General features: G+C 33.5%; 2 protein-coding genes across 2 annotated transcripts in view; both read right to left on the bottom strand.

The window, feature by feature from the left end:
* Window positions 1-16,631: 16,631 nt before the first annotated feature.
* LOC145306149 (uncharacterized) lies at window positions 16,632-18,134 on the bottom strand. Its single transcript, XM_080148127.1, has 2 exons — window positions 17,535-18,134; window positions 16,632-17,168 (listed from the first exon to the last, which is right to left on the bottom strand). Exons 1-2 carry the CDS (start codon window positions 17,974-17,976, stop codon window positions 16,972-16,974), a joined length of 639 nt encoding a protein of 212 aa, XP_080004253.1. The 5' UTR covers window positions 17,977-18,134; the 3' UTR covers window positions 16,632-16,971.
* Window positions 17,878-26,812, bottom strand: part of LOC145306148 (uncharacterized) — a 33,351-nt gene continuing 24,416 nt past the window's right edge. Inside the window, exons 27-39 of the mRNA XM_080148126.1 lie at window positions 26,588-26,735; window positions 26,080-26,133; window positions 24,335-24,415; window positions 23,373-24,087; window positions 22,897-23,073; window positions 22,204-22,366; window positions 21,277-21,402; window positions 20,744-20,821; window positions 20,255-20,401; window positions 19,787-19,977; window positions 19,198-19,264; window positions 18,357-18,439; window positions 17,878-18,135 (exon numbers count right to left, since the gene is read on the bottom strand). Coding sequence (XP_080004252.1) covers window positions 18,357-18,439; window positions 19,198-19,264; window positions 19,787-19,977; window positions 20,255-20,401; window positions 20,744-20,821; window positions 21,277-21,402; window positions 22,204-22,366; window positions 22,897-23,073; window positions 23,373-24,087; window positions 24,335-24,415; window positions 26,080-26,133; window positions 26,588-26,735 — 2,030 coding nt within the window. The 3' untranslated portion in view covers window positions 17,878-18,135. The remainder of the gene's footprint in view (window positions 18,136-18,356; window positions 18,440-19,197; window positions 19,265-19,786; window positions 19,978-20,254; window positions 20,402-20,743; window positions 20,822-21,276; window positions 21,403-22,203; window positions 22,367-22,896; window positions 23,074-23,372; window positions 24,088-24,334; window positions 24,416-26,079; window positions 26,134-26,587; window positions 26,736-26,812) is intronic.

Genomic DNA, 26,812 nt, shown 5'->3' with positions numbered 1-26,812 from the left:
TAACAGGATATTTGTCAGTATGTTGTGCAAGATTTCACTAATTGCTAGACCAATATGGTTCTTTTTTCCAGTATAGCTTTTATAGGTCCTAGGAAGAATAGGAAATAGTTTTAAACCTTTTAGTTCCAATTACCTATGAGATGCATCATTGTAAAGGAGAACAATATCGGTTCAGCAGTTTGCGAAATCTTTTGGTACACACAGAAAGACATCTTGATACATTTATGTAAGGATAGTTTCATACTGATGTTTTAAGAATCGATGTATAATTACTTGGATGTTGCACTAGATTTTTATGTACTCTAATAAACACAAAAAGTAACGATATCCACCCCTCATCTCCTACTGACCAATAAATGAAGTCAATATTAGCAACCGTAATTAACAAAACATTTTCAATGAATCCACGTATTCTATATCCATATTGGTGTAAGTAAGCTATTAGGGTCCATACCATCTAGTTGATGTCTGTATACCACCCAACTAGTGTAGAAAATAATATACTTTTTTTTCTTTTAAAAACCTTCGTGCCCTTTTTTTGCCGCTTTTTATATAGTTTACTAAATTAGCCACGAATGCTCCTTCTGAAATAGAGAGATATGTAATTAAGACCTCTTAAGTGACTCGGGGCTAACAAAACTGATTCTTATAATTTTTCAATTTAATGTGGTATTCTAAAAAGATACCACGAGGTACCGATGGACAGCAGTTATAGAGTAGCTTACGCTATGAATTAATAAAAAAAAATTTGGTTATAAAATATATATTAAATGTATAATTTGTTTAAATGTAAATAGATAAATTGGATTAGTAATGAACGTTTAAAATCTGGTGTTGTTTCGCTATTCTGCCTGGGCGAGTGTCCCAATCCCCAATTAAATAGCCTAAATCCCCCACAGGACCCGTAGGTATATTCCCTAAAGAGTAGAATCCGATCGGTTCAGTGGTTACCTAGATCTTAAGGGACGGACAGACATCATTTTACTTTGTATTATAGATATTAGTATGTGTGAGGTTAAACCACAAATTAAATGATACCACACTAATATTAGCAGAAAGCTGTCTATAATACGATGAGATAATTAACTAATCTCTTTTACTTTTTCCCTGAGGTAAACCAAATTAAGCTAATCAGAGAAATAGGAGTTAATATTACTATTAAAAACATATTAAGATTTTAAGTAACACATTTACTCTATAATGTAGTTACATCCGTCCGTAAGTCACTCCGGCTAAATCCTATAAATTTTCTTGTTGCTTAGGAGTTATAGTTACCTTAGCCTTACATGGATGTAAAGAAATATGCAAGGATTAGAAATCTCCTAGTCTAGCCTAAGAAACTTTATAAGACACTAGCGCCTGCGCGCCTTTAGCATCTGACGGACTATGTCTTCAATGGGGTAAGGAGGTGAAAGAAAAATAGCCTAAAACCATCCCAAGGCTTAAATCTAAAAATAAAATAGCCTAAAATAGTGCTATGGTATAAAAATAATCTTTTGCAATTTTTTTTAATAAGTAGGGGAAATTAATACAACAAATAATTTTTCTCCTTGGCATATGTTCCGAGAGGGTTTTGGATTATTTTATTTGAAGATTTAAGTATTTGTATGGTTTTTAGCTATTTTTCAATCTTAGACCAAAGTGCCGCTTAAAACAACTAGTATTATATAAAGTAGTAAGGTTTTTTTGTTTGTACCTCGAGATTTCGATAACTACTGAACCAATTGAGTTCTTCATTTATGGATGCTTCTTTGGGTTTCCTGGACGGATTTAGGCTATTTTATTTTTAGATTTACGTTTTGGGATGGTTTTAGACTATTTTTAGTCTGTACTTTAAGGTTTTAATAACTACTCAACTGATTCTTCATTTTATGGAAGCTTTTTATAAGTTTCTGGATGGTTTTAGGTTATTTGATTTTTACGTCTAAGTTTGGTTTGCTAGTTTTTTACTTTCCTTACTCCTTCAAATACAGAGCTCCTTGATGCTAGAAACGCAACCGCTAGTTAAGTATATTCAGTGTAGTATATGTAAGAATTAGTTATGGTTCTTTACTTGAACTAGATGCTAGGGACGCAGTCAATTGTTACTAATGATGTTATTATGTTATAATTTTGATTGTAACCATATACTTTATATAAATAGATATATCATTACTTGGATGTTGCACCAGATTTTCATGTACTATAATAAAGTGATACTCGCAGCTGGCTAAATAATGATTCCCCGAAATCAACCCCCTTTACCCAATCCCCTGCCCTTCTACTGGATAATCAAACTGACTAATAAGTGAGGTCCATATTAGCAACCTAAATTGACGAAAAATTTACCCCTGTCTATATATCCATGTATTCTAAATCCATTTCATATCATATGCAGCAGTATAATCCCTCTTATTGATTAGTGAACCATTAGAAAGCCAAACCTCCCCCCCCCCTAAATTTGTATCTTTTATAAAAATGTGATTATTAAATAGAATGGAGGAAGGGGACATTGGGCTGCTGTTTGTTACACTAGTCCCCAAAGTTTTATAATAACGTCTTTTATTCGTTGGCTTAACAACTTTAGACACTTAGATATTGCCTGAAAGGTGCGTGCACAGGATTTTGTTGATGCGCGAAGCATTCAAAAAATTTGTAGACTCTCATAATTAACTTTTTTACGCCACTCTTTAATTTAAAGAAGTTGTATCAACTTTTTCACTTTTTATTTAAGATAGTTAGCCGGCTCTTTTAGTAAGTAGTAGATGTAAAATTTTTTAAGTAATTTAAGTTTTTAAAAAAAATAATTAAGTCGGTTTTAAGGTACTAAAACGCAACAAAATAAAAGAACAAAATGGCCAGTATGAACAAAAATAGTAAGATCTTTAATTTGACACCTTACTTTTAAAATTCTGTTAAGTAATTATTGAAAAAATCTATTTTGTTAACCTCGGATTAATCAAAACTTTGAAATTAAAAATATCCTCTCACAGGCATAAAAAGTATGTGTTCATATATACTTTTAGAATGAGAAAAATAGTACGAATCCAGTCTAAGCAAAATTTAAAAACTTTTATAAAACTAAAATAAAAAATATAAGTTTATTTTAAGAATCACAATTTTCGGCTTTAAAGGGTTAGCTTGAATAAAACCTGAACAAAACCTAAACAAAAGACAATGCAATGTAGCAGATATTTTTTAAACACAAGAAACAATAATGTATTTTTAACTGCATTGTTTTGAAGTTTATAAACAGACTGATGCATATTTGTTCATAATTTTTCATTCTTCACATGTTCTGTAATATCACTATATTTATTGTAGTATCTATTGTATATATTGTATGAACGTTCTCCTTTTTTTTTGGCAATTCTATTGGTTAACTTTATAGGTTAAGCTTCGCGATTTGTCAATTTTCGCGATTTGTGATTGGCTAGTTTAGTAGTTACAATTCTTAAAATAAACTTTTTATTTTTTTTATTTTTTATTACAATTTTTTAAAACTTTTTCAATTTCGCTTAGAATGGATTCGTAATATTTTTCTGATTCTAAAGGTATATATGAACCCATATTTTTTATGTCTGTTTGATAAAATATTTAGGTTTAAAGTTTTTATTAAACCGAGATTAAAAAAATTGATTTTTTCAATAATTACTCAACAGAATTTTAAAAGTAAGATGTCAAATTAAAGATCTTACTATTTTTGTTCATACTGGCCATTTTCTTCTTTTATTTTGTTGCGTTTTAGTACCTTAAAACCGACTTAATTATTTTTTTTAAAACTTAAATTACTTAAAAAATAAGAGGTCTACAAAAAAACTGATTGCATATCTGAATTCTATGAAAAATTTTACATCTACTACTTACTAAAAGAGCCGGCTAGCTATCTTAAATAAAAAGTGAAAAAGTTGATACAACTTCTTTGTGGATTTTTTAGGGGATTGAATTGCAAAGAGAAAAAGAGGTGCGGGGGGGGGATTAAAACACCCCTTCCGCACGCCCCTAGAGAGTTAATGTGTAAATGTATATCTTATTATATAACTATTCTATAGCTTATTATATATGTTTATAACAAATTAAAGTATAATATAGATTGGTAATTGGACCTAGGCAAGAGATGTTCATACATTTTAACCATTTTTTTTAGCTATTATGAAATGATAATCGATATATTATTACTTGGATGTTGCACTAGATTTTCATGTACTCTAACAAAATTATTACTCACAGCTGACTAAGTAACAATTCCCTTCATCCCCTCCAATCCTACTAGATGGACGAACTGACCAACAAATGAGTTCCATTTTAGCCAGCTAACTAGATGATAATTTTTCCCATTTAATGTATAAACTGTGCGGTTGTGATAAGCCAATGGTCGATAAATTGATGTACATCTCCAAGGATGATACACAAAATTATCCTTCTGTAGATTTTAATTAGTGGTTGAAACGTTAAGATACATAACTTTATGATTCAAAAAAAGTCCCTACAGTTGTTAAGCCAACGAATAGAAAACGTTGTTATAAAACTTTGGACACTAGTGCATTAGGGAGTCAAATTTCCCCTCCTCCCTGGGTTGTTAAAATTTGTGGTAGTGGATGAACACCAAGACTATGTGGTGTGGTTATAATTGATATAACACAGAGACAAAGCGGGTTTTAACCCTTCAGGGACGAACCAAGAACAGCCAAATCTTATTCTTAATACTAGTGGTTGTGCCCCTAGCATCAAGGAGCTCTGTATTTTAAGAAAAAGGAAAGAAGAAATATAGCCTAAAACTATACAAATACTTAAAACTTATAGCTTATAACCTAAAACCATCCTGGGATCAATTTGAATCTTTCATAAAGTACAAAACTTCACAAAAAAGTTCACAAAATTTAAAGCTACAGACAAATGAAAACAGTAAGGTTCTTGTTTGTTAATCCGTTAAGATTTCACTAACTACTGAACTGATAAAGTTATCTATTTTAGGAAAACCTCACTTTGGTTTAGGCTATTTTTCTATTATATCCCCCCCCCCCCTCTAGAGAAATAAGCCCCTAGGTGCTTTTGATCCTATATCTCTAATAGCTTTGCTAAAGGGTTAATTAAAATCCCATACGAACCCCTTCGGTTACCGTCCGCAAAGGGTTAATTAAGGTGTATGGGTTTAGTAATGTGAAGTCGGTTTCTATACAAATTAGTAACTCAAATATCACTTTATATTGCTGGCTAAAAGCGAAGCTGCTCTATAAATATTACGGTTTCTTATTTTAAATTATATCTTTCTATTGAAATATTGAGAAGAAAAATTCTGACTAATTCCAAATGTTTAAAGGGATTGGGAAGCAATTTTCCATTTATTTGATAATCAAACTTTAACATATCAAAAGTAGAGCAAAATGGATTCTGTTATTAAACAACAAATTTTTACGGAAGGAAACGGTGGTAAAATGGTGTTTGCTCTATATTTAAGATACTATGAATGATAAAAAGTTGGGGTTTAATAATCTAATGAGTTAAAATATTGTTTATAATCCCTTTAACAATTAAAATTCTGTCGGCTAATAATGGATATAGAAAATATGTAATATTGTGGCAGGGGAAAATTTGTTGTTAATTTAGGTTGCTAACATGGAACTCATTTATTGGTAATTTTGTTTATCCAGTAGGAGAAGAGGGGATGGGAGTATGGTTATTTTAACTCGCTGGGAACATCACTTTATAAGAATACATGAAAATCTGGTGCAACATCTAAGTAATAATATATTAATTACAGAATTTGAGTCATTATTTACTGTGATTCTATAGAAACAAATAACCTTAGAAACTATAATGTAACTTTGATGATATGATTAAGCTGTTTTAATTTAGGGATCTAAAGGGATAGGACAATGACCGATAAATTAATGTATAACATCCCCAATGATAATTCACAAAATTACCCTTCTATAGATTACAATAAGTAGTTGAAACTTAACTTAATGAAACAACCAATCAAAATTCAATATTAGTCCCTAAAGTTCTTAATCCAATAAATGAGAAATCGTTTTAAAACTTTGGAGACTAGTGTAAAAAAAGTCCAATGTCTCCTCCCTTCCTGTATGATTAAGCTGTTATAATTAAAGACTAGAACAGTGCACATAGTAAACAGCTAATTTTACACTAGCAAGTCTGCTCAAAGTTTAATTTAATTCGTAAAAATACACATCACATTTCCTTTTATATAAATCTTCATCCCTTACTTCCCCCAAAACCTTTTACATAAGAGTTCGGGGGAGGTAAAGCTAGTAGGTAAATGCAATAAGCACTGCCCCATTTGGTTCAGCGGTTACTATGATGTTTTAAAATAGTAATACACCTTCCTAGGACCCATGAGAAGCTTTTCTGTAAAGAAGGACCATACTGTTCGAGTGGTTAGCGAGATCCTTTGGTTCAGACAGTGCAGACAGACAAACTCAAAGACATTCTGTTACTTTTATAAAATGAAAATAGATAGACTGTTAGACAGACACACATCCAACTGTATTAAATCAATTAGGAGAGGGTGGGTGTAAGGTCTAGAATTATTCACACTCTGGTAACAATAAGGGCTTGATCATCCCAATATACTCTGGATAATACCATACCCCTGCACCTGCTACATAGACTATACATTTGTTATGGATTGGAAATTTATCCAAGGTTGTTGAAATACATTTAACCATATAAGAATTATTGTTCAAATAAGCGCTTGATCATCCCAATATACTGTGGATGATACCAAACCCACTACAGAGACTAATTTTTTATATGGATTGGCTAATTGTTCAAGGTTGTTGATGTAGGTATAAAACTTACGATAGATGTTGTTAAGACATAGTTTTATTATCTTAATATACTCTTGATAATACCATATTGCGCACTACATAGATTAGTAATTTATATGTACTGGCTATTTGTCCAAGGTTATTAATATAGGTATAAAACTTACTGATAATGTTTAATCGTCCTTATAAACTGTGGATATTGTGCTGCATAGAATAGAATTTATATGGATCAGCTTTTGGTCCAAGGTTGTTGATATAGGTATCAAACGTACTAATAATGTTATAAGAATAAGGTTTATTCATCCACGTTTACATGAAAATATCATAACTCTTACTTGCATCATAGACAAGAAGTTTATATGAATCAGCTATTTGTCCAAGGTAATTGATATAGGTACCAAATTTACTAAAAATGTTTTTATAATACGGTTTAAACATCTCAATACTGTGAATAATACCATACATAGACTAGACATTTATATAGATCAGCTATTTGTCCAAGGTTGTTAGAGTAGGTATCAAACGTACCAAAATTTTTGTTAAAATAAGGTTCAATCATCCCAATATACTGTGGATAATACCTCACCCCACACCTGCTACATAGACTAGAAATTCTTATGGATTAGCTAAATTATCAAGGTTGTTAATATAGCAATCAAACTTACTAAAAATGTTGCTATAATAAGGTTTAATCAACCCAATATAATATGGATAATACCATACCCTGCAACTGCTACATAGACTAGACATTGTACAGACTGGCTGAATTATCAAAGTTGTAAATATACATTTAACCATTTACGAATCATTGTTCAAATAAGTGCTTGCTCATCCCAATATACTATGTAATTCTATTGAAAAAAAGAATTTTAAATCTATTAATATGTTATTCTATGAATTTATTGCTATTGTTTCTCTATGTAATTCTATTGAAAAAAAGAATTGTAAATCTAAATGATATGTTAGTCTATGATTAACTTGCTATAGTCTCTATATGTAATTCTATCTAGGAAAATTCTAAATCTATATGATATGTTAGTCTATGAAAAACTTGCTACGGTCTCAGTATTTAATTCTATTGAAAAAAAAGAATTGTAAATCTGATATGTTAGTCCATGAAAAACTTGCTACAGTCTCAGTATTTAATTCTATTGTAAAAAAAAGAATTGTAAATCTATATGATATGTTAGTCTATGAAAAACTTGCTATGGTCTCAGTGTGTAATTCTATTGAAAAAAAAAGAATTGTACATCTATATGTTATGTTAGTCTATGAATAACTTGCTATGGTCTCAGTATGTAATTCTATTTAAAAAAGAATTGTAAATCTATATGATATGTTAGTCTATGATTACCTTGGTATGGTCTCTCTATGTAATTCTATTGAAAAATAAATTGTAAATCTATATGATATGTTAGTCTATGTTTAACTTGCTACGGTCTCAGTATGTAATTCTATTGAAAAAAGAATTGTTAGTAAGTTATGTCTCAATTTAACAACTAACTCACAAAACAACGAAAAAAATATTCCAAAATACTTGATTATGTGATATAATTGTCCTATCATTATCAAACTTTATATGAGGATCCCTATAACAATTTGGAATACTATATAAAGCGTAGCGTCCCTATCATTTTACAAGAAAGTCAGTGCATTCATTTAAACATTTGTTTAGTATGAGATATATTCATTTTTTTAAAATGATGATTCCTGGGACAATACAGTTGGCGTCTCTAGTTTTGTTCTTATATGTTACTACGTCCATGTGAAACTACAGGGAGGGAGGGGACATTGTGCTGTTTATTACACTAGTCCTCAAAGTTTTATAACGAGGTTTTGTTAATCGTTGTCTTAACAACGTTGGGGACTATCATCGAATTTTGATTTGTTGGTCCATAAAATTTATTGTCAAAACGTTTCAACTTCTAATTGTAATCTACAAAAGGGTAATTTTGTGTATCATCTCTTGGGATGTACATCAATCTATCGACCATTGTCTTATCCCTTTAGGACTCAGCAAAATAAAAGTTTATTTAGCAGTATTACATGAACAGAAAAGTGTATCATACAAAATTATTTCTTTACCTAATTTGTTAATGATATTAACCTTAATTTTCAGGAAGGGAGGGGACATTGGGCTGTTTATTACACTAGAACCCAAAATTTTAAAATACCGTTTTCTTATTTGTTGGCTTAAAACTTTGGGGACTTTTATTGAATTTTGATTGGTTGGTTCATTAAATTTAGTTTACAAACGTTTCAACTTCTAATTGTAATCTACAGAAGGGTTATTTTGTGTATCATCAATGGGATGAAAATCAATTTATCTGCCTTTGTCTTATCCCTTTAGATCCTATCAAAATTTGAAGTGATTTTACGGCAGGGAAGTTTTACAGTATTAAATGAACACAAAAGTGTATCATACAAAATTATTTCTAAATTTCTACCTAATTTGTTGTTAATGACATTAACCTTAATATCAGGGAAGGAGGGGACAGTGGGCAGTTTATTACACTAGACCCCAAAGTTTTAATACAACTTTTTCTTATTTGTTGGGGGAAAGTCAATAAATTTTGGTTGAGGGTTGCACTACCTCCTACCAAGAGAACTTTCTCCTAGAAAAATGACCCCAGCCCCTCAAAAAAGACTTCCCCTAGCCAATCTTCAATGCACCTGGAGGCCTCAAGGGGGCGTATCGACTAGTAATTATTAGCAAAGCCCAAAGATACTATTTAACTCGCTATGTCCTTTCAGACAACTATCTATAATTATTTCAGAAATACTGAATTTTGATTGGTTGGTATCAAATTATTCAAGTAATACTTATGGTTGTTTATCATCATTGGGGATACATCAATTTATCGGCCATTGTCTTATCCCTTAAGATCCATGACAATCGCCTGAAACCAACGTAGAAAACATATTAGAATTTGAATATTTAAAGGTTTCGTGATTTTTAAAGATTTTTTTATTTCACTTTTTAATTACTAGCGGCTGCGCCCCTAGAATCTAGGGAATCTTTATTCGAAGTGATATGGAAGGGCAGAAAATAGTTTAAAACCATATCCAGACATTTTTTTTATAAAAAAATAGCCTAAAACCATCCCGGGACATATTAGAAGCTTCTCTGTAAATTATGACCATATCGGTTCAGCAGTTAGCGAGATCCTTCACTACAGACATAAAAAAGATTACTACTTTATTTATATAACTAGCGGCTGCGCCCCTAGCATCTAGTGGACTCTGTCTTCAAAGGGGTAAGGGGGTGTCAGAAAAATAGCCTAAAACCATCCCAAGTCTTAAATCTAAAAATAAAATAGCCTAAAACCATCCCGGGGCCTATGTGAGGCTTCACTGTAAAGGAGGACCATATCGGTTCAGCAGATAGCGAGATCTTTCGCTACAGACAAAAAAAAAGCTTTCTACTTTATATAATAGGATAATAGGATTGATAGCCACCACTTCTAATAATGGATATACATACAATACATAGATATATTGACAGGTGAAAATTGTCGTCTATTTAGTTTTCCAACATGAACCTCATTTATTGGGCAGTTCGTTCATCTAGTATGAAGCATGGGGTAAATGGGGCATCTGTGAGTATCACTTTATTAGAGTACATTGTAAAAATGGGTAAGAACTGTACCAGAGATCTTAATGAAAGAATATCCAGCTTCATTTAGTGGACAACCATATCTTTTATAGTTAGAGCAACTTTGCTACCAACAAATAAAAAGAATTTTTAGGGAGGAATTTCAAGTAACTGCTTTTTCCTTAGAACTATTTCTCATTTTTGAGTTTCCTTAATAAGATAACCATTAATACTTTAATAGGTATTTTCTTTAAATTTTCTGGATAAATCTGGTTTTCATGGCCTTTCAGCGAAAACTCTTAAATTGAATTAATTGCCCATTGTCCCATCCCTGAAAATTTCACAGAAAAGGAAGGTGCAAATATAGCAATAAAATAATCTCCCCCCCCCCGCGCCGTTCTTTCCACCAGATATAAAGAAAAATTTAGCGGTTTCCCTCAAGAAACAAAGTCAAGCACAGAAAACACCAACCCTTCCTTATTTTGAAATTTTTTGAATAAGGTTGGGGGGTAGTTTTTTACTTTAGGTCAGATAAGGTTAGGTTATAATGGGTAGCCCTTATGGGTTAGGGCCCCCTGAAAATCACTTACATCCCTCCTCATTTTTTTAAGGTGGTTGTTATCATCCTTGTTTTTAATTACACCCCTAATATAAAATACCATTTTGTATTGTGTATCAGGGATCTAAAGGGATAAGACAATGGCCGATATAAATTTGATGTACATCACCAATGATGATACACAAAGTTACCCCTCCTTTAGATCGATATTAGTGGTTAAAACGTTTGGACACTCAACTTAATGAATCAATTAAAATTTAATAAAAGTTTCCAAAAATGTTAAGCCAACAAAAAAGAAAACGTTATCATAAAACTCTAGGAGACTAATGTAATAAACAGCCCAATGTCCCCTCCCTCCCTGATGGAGTCTAGTGTAAATAAAACAATTAAAAATGAGATAATTAAGCTTTCACAAATATTTCGTGGATTAAGGGATGCTTGAATGGAAGATAATTTTATCCTTATTTTTTCAAACGGTAATTTCCATCAAAACAAGGGGCTGAGAGATAGCTTAATGTTTTTGTTTACTACTTTAGGTTGAGTTATATTGGGTACTGGGCAGCCCCGAAGTTTTAAGGCAACGCAGATAAAGCCCTCCCCTAACTTAAGAGAAAAAAACTAATTCTCTTACAGTTACTTAAAATTTTAAAAAATAAGGGAGGGGGAGTTTCAGTAAAGTATTAGCACTTTGGATGTTTTAATCTTCTTTAGAACTACCCTGTACCCAATAAAACCTAACTAAAGGTAAAAAACTACTATCAAACTACCTACCCTTACTTCTAATTTATCTAAAAATAAAAGGGAAGGTTTAAGGACTTGTATAGAGCTTTCTCGAAAAGTTCATTCCAGCTATTTTTTTAAGATTTGAATGGAGTTTATTTTCTTAACATGACCTATTTTGAAAAAAAACCTATTGAGAAACTAATTAAAAAGCCCTAAAATTGCAGTCACTGCCTTTTTTTTAAGCGAAGCTTTTTATTATTAGGGCAAGTAACCGTCCGTCAGGGTTAGTTCTTTTTGTTAATTTAGACACGTTAGTATTGTCCTATCAATTTCACACTTTGGATGATGATTCCTGTTATAATTAGAATTGGGAAGCGTAGCAACTCGATAACCAGAATGTCCGTGAGTCCATTTTACACAATTATCTCTAAAACTAAAGGAGTAGCAACCCCCCCCCCCTTATTTAAACAACCTGTCAAGATTTAATATAAGTACCCAAAGTACAAGGAACGAGAGAAACTTTGGGTACCAGTAAAAAGCAAAACATTCAAGTTATAATAATTATTATTGTATAAAAAGAATGAGTAATAAATGACAAAGTATAATTATTAATAGTTCATATAATATAATATAATATAATTAAGTATACAAATATTTCAATATTAAATTGGTATAATTTATAAAAAGTCTAAGCACATTTTTTTTCTCATAAATATGGAGGATGTTTTAATACACTTTTCGCGTTAAAAATAAAATCAGTGCATTTAAAACGCCCCTGATGATTTTGATAATATCTAGGTAACAATTAAACAATATTGTATCCCAATTAAAATTTTTAAAAGGGGTGTAAGGGGGAAACTCGATAAATGTGTACATCTCGTAAAACCAAGTGTTTAGTTCACGAACAGTTATTTATCACATCGTATTATAGACAGCTTTCCTCGGATATTAAAATAAAAAGTGTCACTAATACTATGCAATACATGATTTTTTATTATGGCTGAGAACCGGTCCTAACCCAATGGATATTCATCGGTTCCGAAGCCATACTGGAAAAAACATCCAAAAACTTTCAAAAAACCTTATTACCCTAAAAATACTCCCAATTAATCGGTTTTTAGCTTTCTATGGTGTTTCTAAATGTACTTAACAAACTTAGTTTTACGAGATCTACACAAAATGTCCCCTTTGAAGCAAAGCTTCTCTACAATTAACTATGGGTAACAAATCTATGGTAATATACTTAACTATCAATAAAAGGTTATGAAGGCAATATTTGGCGGATTTTAAAAATATATAAAACAATATCATGCGAGTAAAATTAAACTATAAGTAAAAGCTGTCTTATATGAGTATTGTTTCGTTCTCTCTTATGTAAAATTGATCCTAAAATCTAAATAAATTTTAAAAGTTTTAGGAAAGATGTTATAAATCATAAAAAGGTTATTAATTTAGGATTTTATCTAATATGTGTAGATTTTTATATGATTTTGGAGGATTTAGTAGGAAAACCTACATAATCTAAAAACAATGAAATTAATGTTATAATGAAACAATAAAAAACTTTTTATGCTACATAACACTTATTAAAAGAGGGAAAGGACAACGTTGTTAGGATAAATTTACATCCCTTTCTTTCCCCTTAACAATTGTAAGCTACCAAAAGCACAATTTTTCACATAAAAATTTTGGGAGGAAATCAATTTTTCACCCATTGTCCTTTCCCCTTGTTTATCACAGTTTAAATTATATTTCCAGTATGGCTTCGAAACCGATTAATATCCGCTTGATTGGAACCGGTTCTATGCCATTCTGAAAAATCATGTATCGCATCGTTTTACAGACAATTTTCTACGGATAATAAAATAAAAATCATATTAATACCCAGGGGCGTCCAAGCTTTTTTTTTTGGGGGGGGTAAAAAATTTTAGGGGGGGGGGGTAATTCGTTTTTGGGGGGGGTAAAATGGCGCGCGAAAAATTTTTACCCCGGGGGTAAAATTTGATTAGGGGGGGTAATTACCCCCCCTAAAGTCTGTTGGGGGGGGTAAATACTCCCCCCAAATCTGTTGGGGGGGGTAATTACCCCCCCCAAACTAATTTACCCCGGGGGTAAAATTTTTTGGGGGGGTAATTTAATTATGTAAAAAAAGCACCTACCTAATCTATTAAGTTAATAAGTACTATCCTATAACATAAAGTAGTAAGTAAGGTTTATTTGACTATAGCTTCAGATTTCATTACTTTTAATACTGAGTTCTCCTTTTTAGGAAAGCTTCACATAGATCCCATGATGGTTCCACACTATTATAGGTCAATCCTTTGAGTGGTTTTAGGCTATTTTTCTCCTCCCTTTTTACCCTTTAGAAAACACGAGTTCTTAGATGCTAAGGGCGCCACTACTATTCAAATATATAGTAGTATCTCATTCTTTAGAACATAAAAATACAATAATTAACTCACTAACCAATGAACCAATATGATTATACTTTAAAGTGAAGCGTCTTATAGGTCCTGGTAAGTTTTATAACTAGTTTTGAGACACCCTGACATCCTCCCAAAAGAAATCGCCTATAGAAATTCTTTTTCATTATTTAATGAAATATTTAATTTAGTTATGTATCTATTTTATGGAATCTTCAGTGCTTTACAATTACATCATAGATCCCCGGGATGGTTTAGGGGGGGGGGGGGGGTGGGGATTACTCCCTCCCCCCCCAAAAAAAAATTTTCAGTAAAATTTTTTTTTTAAGAACATTCAATTTGGGGGGGGGTAATTTCCCCCCCCCAAAATGGTTTGGGGGGGTAAATACCCCCCCCAAAATGGTTTGGGGGGGGTAAATACCCCCCCCAAAATCGTTGGGGGTGCCTACGGCACCCCCAAGGTAGGGGTAATTTTTTTTTGGGGGGGGGTATTGTTCAAAAAATTTTGGGGGTGCCTACGGCACCCCCAAAATCGTTTGGGGGTGCCAAATGGCCCATTACCCCCCCCCCTTGGACGCCTATGTTAATACCAGTTTTGTTAACCGGGCCTTCAGCGACTTGGGGCTAAAAAATGGAATTAATCTTAAAATTTTTATTTATGCTATCCGCGGAAAGCTGTGTTTAATACGATGCGATAAATAACTATTTTACAATTTTGATTTTTAAAATATTTGTATATATATTAAGTAGAAAGTGGTTTATTTTTAAGACAATTAAATAGAGTAAAATTGGGTATCAAATACAGCTCATGGTAAAATGTTCTTTTCTTGGGATCCATTGTCTGCAAAAATCTAGGAACTCTTTAGACTGCTAGCGGTCAAACGGCTGTACCTTTACATAATGTTTGCACAGAATCCTAGGCGACAAAAGAAGGTCTACAAATAATCGGGAATAGCCATAACTGAATAATGTACAGTTATCTCGTAGCGCACATCAATGCGCGATAAAAGAACTTATTTTACACGTGTTCTCTTCATTCAAGCTTTCCCTGTGCATCATTAGATCATTGTTATTTCAAATTATGCATAGACCTTATCATGTTGATTAGAAGGATGTGCGGGCATAATATTTACGTTCAGCCGTTTGACAGCTAGCAGCCTTTAAACTTCATAGATTTTTGGAGATAATCGATACCAGGAACATTTTACCAGGAGCTGCAACAGACCCAAAGTTTGTTTTCTATTCTATATAAAAACTAAGGAAGACAGAAACATTATTTAGGGGGGGGGGGGGGGTTGAACGCCCCCCTCCCCTAACATTTAAAAATGACAAGTATGAAGTATGTCTAGAGCTAGCGCAGCAATAACAAAATAACAAATTAGAGAAAAACTACCCAGATGTAGGTAAAAAATAAGCTGTTTTGCAAAGGTTAAAAATTGGAAGTTTCTGTTTAATAAAAGTTGTCACAAATATAGGTATGAAATAAAATACAATTTCAAGCACACTAAAATTTATGCATAAAACAATAAAATTTTATTTTTTGTTTTCAAGACACTTAATTAAACAAGAAATATAAAGTTAACTATGACTGAGTGACATACAGAAATAACCTAGGCATTATAGAGTAGCTGCGCTTCTAGTAACTATAGGTACATTATAGTCAAGTCAAGAATTCAGAAAGGAGGATTTTAATTAAGAAAGATTCAGAATATTAAGGGATCTCAAGGGATAAGACAATGGACGATAAATTAATTTATATCCCCAAAATATTGATAAACAAAATTAACCCTGGTTTACAAATTAAAATTGTTGGTGAATATAGTATGGAACCAACCAATCAAAATTAATTTTAAGTACCCAAAGTTTTTTTTATAAAACTTTGGGTACCAGTGTAATTTACAGTCCAATGTCCTCTCCCTTTCCGATGATATTGTAAATTGATATGCAATAAAATATTTTTACACCAGAAAGACTTTTTTTTAGATATGAAACACTTCAAGTAATAAATCTGTAGATCTAGAAACATTTTTAGAAAATTTTTGTCAATGAGCAAAGATACTTTACTTACAACCTTTAAGAACAAAAATATAAAAAGAGGGGTCGGGGGCGAATGATCCCCCATGATACGTAAATTCTAATCAGTGATAGGTTAACAGAAGATAAATGAGCCTTGCCATGTTTATAAAAGTTTTTTATCGCTTCATATTATAGACATCTTTCCTCAGCTATTAAAATGAAAAATTATGAGATTAAAACCAATTTTGTTAACCCCGAGGGGCCGTAGGTCCAAGCTTACAAAAATGGATTAATGTAATGATTTTTTTAGTATTCATGGAAAATTGTCTATAATGCGATGCTATACATGATATTTCAGTATGGCTAAGAACCGGTTCTAATCCGGTAGATATTTATCGGTTTTGAAACCATACTGGAAAAATCTTTAAAATGATTGAAAAGGCTATTTCATCTTCTATTTACATATGACCATAATTTTTGGTGGTTAAAAAAAAGACAATGTAACGACAGCAAATAACAATAAAATTTAAGAATCAAAGGCAAGATTCACTTACATTCAGGATTATAAATTTTGAACATTTTTTCTTGATTTTAACTTCTTTAACATACAGAACAATACTAGGTTACGACTGTTTTATTTAATTTGATTTTGGCGGTAGTTTTATAATCCTCTTATGTGTATTGTCCTACTTAAGGTGGTTACCTTAAATTTGAAAACTATTCTAATGACTTTGGCGGGAACTTGTATTCGGCACACTCTTTAACCTTTGGCGGGAAAGGTGTAACTAGTTTTGGCGGGAAATTGAAGTCAACGTAAATTTTTGGCGGGAAAAGGGTTGTCAGCTTCATCTAACAGCTGTTTTTTGGTTTGTGTGGTTGTGGATGTTAATTTTGTTGTTGATCCCCCCTATTTCTGGCCAACAACATGGAGGTTGTCCTGCTCCATAGTGACCAGATCATGGACCTGGAGGTGGGTGGAGGTCTGTGCTGATGGTGGTGCTGGACACTTGTGGAGGCTGTAGCTGCTGCGGATATGCTGGCAACACTGCAGCTGCTTACACGATCTATGTCTGCCCCGAGATCTGAACAAGTTCATAATTATGAAAATAATCATCTTTAGGCATAAGAAAGTTCCTTATAACTATGTTGGCTAAGAATCTTTAGTAAAGTGTTTTTAGGTATATAACATGTTACTAGCAGCTACTCCTTTAGGGATATGTACTCTTAAGGGTCAGTAAGGGGTAAGAAAAAACATTCCAATGCTTAATTCAGGATTTAAATTAGCCCAAAACCATCCTTTTAAATATGTGAAAATCTTTCTACTTTATGTAAGGTTTTTAGTTTATTTCAGCATGTGCCATTCTTAAGATCTTAAGGGCCTGTAAAAGCTCTAAATTAAAGAGACACGAATCCAAAATGTACTAAGTACTAAAAAGATTTGTTATTACCTTTTTGTTCACCAAAAGTACTGGGCACTCGAGAAAATTCGTAGCAGGACCACGAGGTTTGAACCCCTGGCACACTAGCAGGACCCGTGGCCTCCAGATTTCGGGGGGCCAGGCCAGCATAGACTTCTTTTTTTGGCGGGAAAACTGTTGTTGGCACAAATTCCGATGATTTTAGCGGGAAATTTGAAGTAGAAATAAATTCTGAAGATTTTGGCGGGAAATTTGAGGTTAACACAAATTCTGAAGTTTTTGGCGGGAAACTTGAGGTCGATACAAATTCCGTTGGTTTTGGCGGGAATTGAAAGGCGGAGGAAACATTGTACATGCTGTCGTCACAGGGATCTTCTTCACACGGAGAATTTGTGGGCGTAACGCAGGCGGCTAGGATTGAATAGGCTGTTGTATAGTAATAGTACGGGTTTGAAGGTTCCTCTTTGCTCATGATAGTTGTGTTAGTACTGCTAGTACAAGCTGTGGCTAGTTGTGACTCTGTTTCTTCTTGTGAGTAGTTGCTACTGGTAGTGGTTGATTCTTCGTAAGGCAAGGCAGTGACGGCGGGAGTAGTTTTGTCTTTGTCAGCTGTATCAGCTGAAATCCTTGGCTGAATTATAAGGACACTTAGAAAATCATTAACATGAACACTAAAGAACGTCCAAGCTTTTTTTTTTTGGGGGGGGGGATTATTAACCCCTTTACCAACCCCCTCCTTGATCAATATTTCAAGCTTTTTTTGCAAGACATTTCTTAAATTATAATTGTTTTTAAATATATCTTTTAGCAAGACTATTTGAGGAAAAATAATTAAATTCTAGTGTCCTCTACCTATAAGTATTCTTGTTTCTTAACAAATGATGGGGGTGTTTCCCTGGGCCCTTGGGGCCGGGACTTCAACCTCACTGGATAACCTAAAACAATACAACGATGGATAAATATCATATGCAGCTTGTATATACCTTCAACGAAATTAATTATAAAAAAATCCCAAAACCTATACAAAATTCCAGCTGTCGTTGGGGATCAACACATCGTAGAATTCACGACCTTTACATCTGCCCCCCAAATATTGGTTTAGATCTATTTCGCTTGTTTAACACCTTATTCCTGAAATAATGTATCTGAAAATCAGGATAATAATGTATATTGCAAGTAATGCCTTTAAAAACTAAAATTGATATAGTTAAGAGTGATTGTTTTGTCAACCGATGTTAGATTGTGGTTAATCAATGATCATGCCTATCAAATAAGGAATCATCACAAAAAAATATCTGCTATCACTTCAACTGGCTTAGAAATTGTAGAAGTGCTACAAATTATGACACGCAGAGAAGTAGCAATCATACAGACAATGATATGAAATGCTAACATGCCCTTTAGTTAGAAGAATGTACACGCACAAAAAAAAACATTATCTTCAACAGAAGGCAATATAATCTTAATTTTATTGAGTAACTCAGACGAACACAAACAAGCCCTATTTATTTAGAGGCTGTGCTACTAAAATTAAGGGGGGGGGGATACACCACTCTACCACCCTACCCCATTGACAAGGTTCTACACCCTAAAAAATACTAAAATGAGGTTGCGAGGGGTGTCAAGGTAAAAAAATCACATTATCTTTATTTTCATGGGGTTTAAAAAATTTTGGAGTGCTTCGCGCTCTTACCTAAGTCTTGACTATTGAGGTTCCCAGGAGCTGTTATTGATCTTGACTCAAAACTTCCCAGAGAATCCTATCAATGAAAAATTAGATATTTAATAAAGCTCAATAATAAATCCGTTACAATCCTTATCATAAAGTAAAAAAAATGTCTGTCTGTACCCAAGGATCTCGCTAACCGCTGAAACGAAATGTTTCTCCTTTACAGTGAAGCATATCATAGGTCCTTGGTTTATAACTATTTTGGGGGAGGGTACCTCCACCCTCCCAAGAGTAATTGCCCCTGGAAAAATTAACCCCATCTCAAATTTAACCGAAATTGAAATAAATTTTTTCCAGTATGGCTTCGAAACTGATTAATATCCGCTGGATTAGAAACAGTTCTAAGCCAAACTGAAAAATAATGTATCGTATCATATTATCTCCATTTTTCTAGAAATATAAAAATGTACAATCATAATATTAGAACCAGTTTTGATCTTATTATTGTACATTTTCATATCCGCATTAAGCTATACAATGCAATAAATATTAAATATATATTATCATTGAGGTCAAAAAGTTAAGGGAAGTATCTACTTCAGTCAAGACTTACCGTTTCTTCCTTTCTTCTGGGCGGGCTCGGCGATGCGCCACCCGTTATTCTACCGCCGCCACCACTGCCGACGTGAATGCCGCCCACTATTTTTGACTTGAGGTTGGCGGCAGCTCCGGACAGGACACCTGCTAGAGACCTGCCCAACTGGCGGCCCTGGTGGGCAGCTACTTGGGATAATGGGGCTGTGTCTGAAAAAAAAATTATTATTACTTGGAACACGTGATTATCATGTTCTTTAATAAGGTGAATCTTGTAACTGACTAAAATAGCGATCTCCTTACCCACCCTCTACTTCATCCTCTCCCCCTCCTACTGGGTCAATTAACTGACCAATAAATGATGTCCAAGTTAGCTCCGTTTCTTTACAGTTTCTCATTTGTACCAACCTCATAATAAAAGTAACCATAACTTTACGTCTAATTAGCAATTCCAACGCCCATCTTTATATTTAATTTTTAATATTACCTCTATCATGTGAATGTGAGGATGTCTGCATAGCCGCGGCTACTCTGTCAATATCCACCCCTGGCGGGGGGTGGTGGTGCCCTCCCCCTATACTTCCTGGGGACGGGGGGCTCATACCCCCACCAAGCTGGACCGTTGTTCTTGAACCTAGAGTGAAAACTATTAGAAATGTAATATTCGGTGTTGCGAAAATTTGCAAAGTCAAAATGTATATTTATGCAATACACAGACTTAAAAAGAAATGCAAAAAATCTTTATAAATATGATTATACTTCTTTTTGGTTCAATTATGCTTTCCATCAATGTGCCTTGCGAGCACACAACTCCCACCAATTTTATTTTTAAAGTCAAAACAAACTTTCTTTCTACACCTCTTATCATTTCAAATTATATCAAAATAAAAGAGGGGTAGGGGTTCTGTGCTCTACTAGGTAATTTGAGGGAAACTGTAAGATAAAACCTTTATCTAAATTAAAAGAATTTTGTTACCTTGTACAATCAATGGTGGTTGACTCGTATGTGTATGTACACTAGATCCTGTTAGGTTTCCAGGTTTTATCACAAGTCCTAAATATATACATACAATTTATATATTATCCACTAGGTATTATAATAAGTCTATTAGACCATAGACGTCCAAGGTTGGTGTTAAAGGAGTGTTTTTTTTAAAACTCATTTTAACCCCCCGCCTATCAAATAAAAAGCTTGGACGTCCCTGTATTAGAACCAGGGAACAAAATTCAATTTCTTAGGAAAAACAAGTTTTTAAGGCTTAATTTGTTGAAAAGCATAAACTATTTCTTTCTGGTAAAAAAATTCCTCAAGCCACCCAAGAGGATGAGATATTATTAACCAGTAGTTGCCCGAAGAAACATAAATGTCAGACAAAGTTAAAAAATAGAGTTTCTTCGCTACTAAAACGTGTTATTTTTTACATGGTTAAAGTTAATAAATATTATTGGTTAGTATAAAAACAAACAAACTAAGAATCAAGAATCAAACAGGCCAAAAAACAAGCTTACCTGAAAAATCCGGGACGCCCGTTCTGGCCATGGTGACCAGGCTGGAGTTCCTTTTCATGTGCCTGGCCATGCCACCACCCTCCAGGTGGTTGGACGAGGGCAGGTAGCTGTCATCACGTACTCGGTCTGCGAGATAGGTTAGACATGGGTTAGCAGTTATTAGGATTAGTTTTAACAATGGATATAGAATACGTGGATATATTAACAACAGGGGGAAAATTTGTCGTCATTTTAAGTGGCTTAAATGGACCTCATAATATTGGTCAGCTCATTCATCTAGTAAGAAGGAGAAGGTTGGGAAAAGGGGGTGGATTGGGGGTATCTATGTTTAAGCTATCTGCGAGCATCAATTCATCATAGTACATGAAAATCTGGTGCATCATCCAAGTAATATTATATCCATTGTAACAATAGGTATTATTCTACAACTTTGTAAGTTAGATAAACAACACAATGATAAAACAAAACTAATAAAAAAATCAAATCATTCACTCGTTCTACAATCATTTGGCTAAAGATATTCCAACCTAGATTAGGTAGTTTTTATGAAAATTGATGCCTTCTGGAAAGGGAAAAAAGAATACTATTCTTTCATGTACTATTTAATTGTACAGACATACAATTCTCATTTAATATAAAAATTAATATGATTTATGTAATTTAGACTGAAGAGGGTGCAATGTCCACCGAAATATATTTCAATAAATAGCTGTTAAGTATCAAAGACTTTTTCACTCAGTGAATTTATCCTAAGAATTGTAGAAATTTAATATTAAGATTAGAAGGTTGAAAATATTAATAAGTTAAAAAATTAAAAATTTGGGGGTGGGGGGGGGGGGGGACTTATGTAAGCATCTTGCAATTAGTTTATAATTCTATTACACAAGTAAGCCCCTCCCCCCACCCACAAATTGAAAAAAAACTTACTTGTTTCACGGGGATTTCGGCGGTGTACCACGGTTCCGCCGATGCTTGTAACCGTCGTGAACTGGTTGGCGCCCAGCGGCAAGTGTGGCGGTGGGAAATGTCCGCCTGAAGAGGCGATTGACGGCGGGTTATGCTGTGAATATGGGTCAGGTACTTGAGCAGACTAGAAATAATTGTATGGTAATGTTTTTTTCTAATAGCAGCTACGCCCCTAAAGGCTTCTAGGGGCATTTGAAATGGTGGAAGTAAGGTAGCCCAACCTTATAAATTTTAGATAAATTTTAAGGAAATATTTTTTTCTTTGGGGAGGAGATTTTTCTTGGGAGGGTGGTAGACGTAGTCCCCTACCACAAAATAATTGTAAACCTTCCCAGGACCTGTGAGAAGCAATATTATAAAGGAAAACCATATCGGTTAAGCGATTAAAGATCCTTCGGTGAGTCAGATAGACATCCTGTTACTTTTATACAGGGAATAAGACAAAACATAGATGGAAACAATGGATCTTAATGGACAAGACAATGGACGATAAATAAATGAATAATGATAAATTCCTGGTCCCAAAGTTTTTTTCACTTCAAATCCTAATTCAGTCCCCAATGTTGTTAAGCCAACGAATAAGAAAACGCTATCATAAAACTTTGGGGACTAGTGTAATAAACATCCCAATATCCCCTTTCTCCCTGCAAATACCTGTTGTTGAGGACTAGAGGCTGGCCTAGAAGCTAGAGGCGTGGCGGCCCCACCGCTGTACGGCAGGTAATGTCGCTGCGGCGGCTGATACGATTGTTGCGGCGACGGCGGTTGCCGTTTAACGCCGTGGTGAGAACGGATGGGGTGGGCTAGGCTGCGAACTGGTGTCAAATCAACCTAATAATGGATATTTGATATTCGTGGATATATTGATAGGGAAAAATTTCTCATCAATTTAGCTTGCAAGGTTGCTAATGCGAATTTACTGGTCATTTCGTTAGATATTTTTGTATTGCTCAAAATCGTGTGATTAAATATCTTTTTTTTTATTGGGCTATCTCTGACTACTGTCCTTTCATGTACAGTGAAAATGTGGTTACATGTTCCAACTGACTTACAAATGACAAGAAAGAACTAATGCTGTTCATTTTAAATTAGTAGAAGTGAAAACTAAATGTCTTTTTTGCTCTACATACCTGTGAAGAGGTCCTTGAAGAGTAAATTTGACCGCCAGAGTTCTGCGGCGTAATCGGCGGTTGACCAACCCCTGTAGGCTGCTGGTACTGCGGTCCCGGCGGGGGCGCTTGATACGGCGGCGGCGGCAGCCGTACACCGCTAACAGCCGAGCCGCTGCCGATGCTACCACCCGAATTCTTTTTCTGCACCGCTGGTTTGGTAGAATAAGCCGCCGGTGCCGGCGGCTTTTGCGGTTCTGCACTTTGATGACCGCTGCTATCAGACGATAACGGCGGGGGTGGTGGTATCGTTAAAGTTGGAACGCCGATACGTCCACCGCGCTCAAAATCACGGCAAGCTTCGGCGACTAATGTTGCTGAGGATAAAACGGCGGATGATTTTGAGCCTCGAGGCGTGCTACTGGCCGAGATATTGTCTGTCTGTTGTGGGCTGCTAGCAGATGATAGTAAGGATGTTTTAGAACCCCTGTTGTTTATATAGCCACTACTAGTGTTAGGCGGCAGGTTTCCACCCATTTCTTGGGATTTATAATTAACCTCCGTTAAATTTGGCTTATTGTTATTCATCCTCATGTGGTGGAAATTAACGGGTTCATAGCCGTTATTGGCGATGTTACCAGAATCGGCGGCGGTTTCTGTTCGGCTTGTCTGACGCCGTTCTGAATCCCGTGATAGTTCTTCCACAGAGAAGGGTATGTTTTTGTATTCATTTTCTAGACAATTTCAATTTTGTTTTTAAAAGCTCATATCCTTTTATTAGAACTAATATACTTATAGGGATAAATTCATAACTTTTGTTGGTAGGTACTGTCAATAAATCGCTAAATATTACATTTTATTTAGAAACCTCGATAAAATTTCAATATTCATCTATCAAAAATAGGTAGCTCACAATACAATGTAGGATTCTTAATACGCGCTTTAAGATCATCTTTTATTAAATAAAACAAAATTGTATTCCTTGTTCATGCGATGAAAAGTTTGATTCTTGTTGTATTCTAATATTATCATAAGAATGGTTGCTTGTGTCTGTCTGTGTTATCCTAAATAATAAAGAGATTATGATGTAAAATTAGATTCTTGTTGTATTCTAATATTATCATAAGAATGGTTACTTGTGTCTGTCTGTGTTATCCTAAATAATAAAGAGATTATGATGTAAAATTAGATTCTTGTTGTATTCTAATATTATCATAAGAATGGTTACTTGTGTCTGTCTGTGTTATCCTAAATAATAAAGAGATTATGATGTAAAATTAGATTCTTGTTGTATTCTAATATTATCATAAGAATGGTTACTTGTGTCTGTCTGTGTTATCCTAAATAATAAAGAGATTATGATGTAAAATTAGATTCTTGTTGTATTCTAATATTATCATAAGAATGGTTACTTGTGTCTGTCTGTGTTATCCTAAATAATAAAGAGATTATGATGTAAAATTAGATTCTTGTTGTATTCTAATATTATCATAAGAATGGTTACTTGTGTCTGTCTGTGTTATCCTAAATAATAAAGAGATTATGATGTAAAATTAGATTCTTGTTGTATTCTAATATTATCATAAGAATGGTTACTTGTGTCTGTCTGTGTTATCCTAAATAATAAAGAGATTATGATGTAAAATTAGATTCTTGTATTCTAACATTATCATAAGAATGGTTACTTGTGTCTGTCTGTGTTATCCTAAATAATAAAGAGATTATGATGTAAAATCAGATTCTTGTTGTATTCTAATATTATCATAAGAATGGTTACTTGTGTCTGTCTGTGTTATCCTAAATAACAAAGAGATTATGAAGTAAAATTAGATTCTTGTATTTTAATATCATCATAAGAATGGTTACTTGTATCTGTCTGTGTTATCCTAAATAATAAAGAGATTATGATGTAAAATTAGATTCTTGTTGTATTCTAATGTTATCATAAGAATGGTTACTTGTGTCTGTCTGTGTTATCCTAAATAATAAAGAGATTATGATGTAAAATTAGATTCTTGTATTCTAATATTATCATAAGAATGGTTACTTGTGTCTGTCTGTGTTATCCTAAATAATAAAGAGATTATGATGTAAAATTAGATTCTTGTATTCTAATATTATCATAAGAATGGTTACTTGTATCTGTCTGTGTTATCCTAAATAATAAAGAGATTATGATGTAAAATTATATTCTTGTATTCTAATATTATCATAAGAATGGTTGCTTGTGTCTGTCTGTGTTATCCTAAATAATAAAGAGATTATGATGTAAAATTAGATTCTTGTATTCTAACATTATCATAAGAATGGTTACTTGTGTCTGTCTGTGTTATCCTAAATAATAAAGAGATTATGATGTAAAATTATATTCTTGTATTCTAATATTATCATAAGAATGGTTACTTGTATCTGTCTGTGTTATCCTAAATAATAAAGAGATTATGATGTAAAATCAGATTCTTGTTGTATTCTAATATTATCATAAGAATGGTTGCTTGTGTCTGTCTGTGTTATCCTAAATAATAAAGTAAATGATACATTAATATAAATATTTTAAAATAACATGTTGGTGTTTTCTCTCAAAGTGAGAGCCCAGAACACCTCCCCAATAGAAATTGGAAATAAGGGAAGGGAGATTTAAAACCTGTCCATAGAAAGCTATATATCACTTTTTAGATTCCTAGGATGTCTCTAAATACTTAATAGGAATTATAATATTTTTTCTTACCTAACATTGTCATAACTTCCTGAACTACGTGTAGCTGCTGCATTGGCATAAACTAAAAATTCAGATTGTTGTAATTAAAATGGAATGGGACACTTAAAACATTGAAAATTGAAGCATCCCTTTAGTATAAATGATGATTTAACAAATTCTTATTAAAAAATATACTAGATGGAAAGTGAAGCAGCCGCTAGTTCAAATATTTTGTATATATAAGTATAACCTCCCCAAAATCTATGATAAAACCAGGGATCTAAAGAGATAAGACAATGGCCGATAAATTGATGTAAATCCCCAATGATATTACCAAAAATTACCCCTTCTTTAGAACAAACTTGTAGATTGAAATGTTTGAACACTCCACTTAATGAATCAACCAATCAAAAAGTCCCCAAAGTTATTAATCCAAAATAATAACAAAACGTAATTATAAAACTTTGGGGACTAGTGTAAATCAATTCATTGTCCCCCTCTCTCTCTCTCTGATACAAAAAAAACAATCTATTTTCCTGGATAATTGGACAAGGTTCTGGTATTAATCTTCCCCTCTGCACTGGTTATCTCGTTCAAATTACCGCCGCCACCGCCAGTTGACCGCGGACTGTTGCTACTACTAGCGCTGGATTTGGAATCATCATCGCCGCGATTAACGCCAGCGTCTAAAATAAATAGGGATTTTAGGGGATAAGACATTGGAAATATATTGAAATACATTCTTAATGGTGATAAGCAAAAT

The sequence above is a fragment of the Acartia tonsa genome, chromosome 14 (genome assembly GCF_053477335.1).
Source record: "Acartia tonsa isolate MP-2025a chromosome 14, ASM5347733v1, whole genome shotgun sequence".
NCBI classification, from domain to species: Eukaryota; Metazoa; Arthropoda; class Copepoda; order Calanoida; family Acartiidae; genus Acartia; species Acartia tonsa.
Note: the sequence above shows the minus strand (reverse complement) of the source record. Positions and strands in the feature narration are given on the sequence as shown.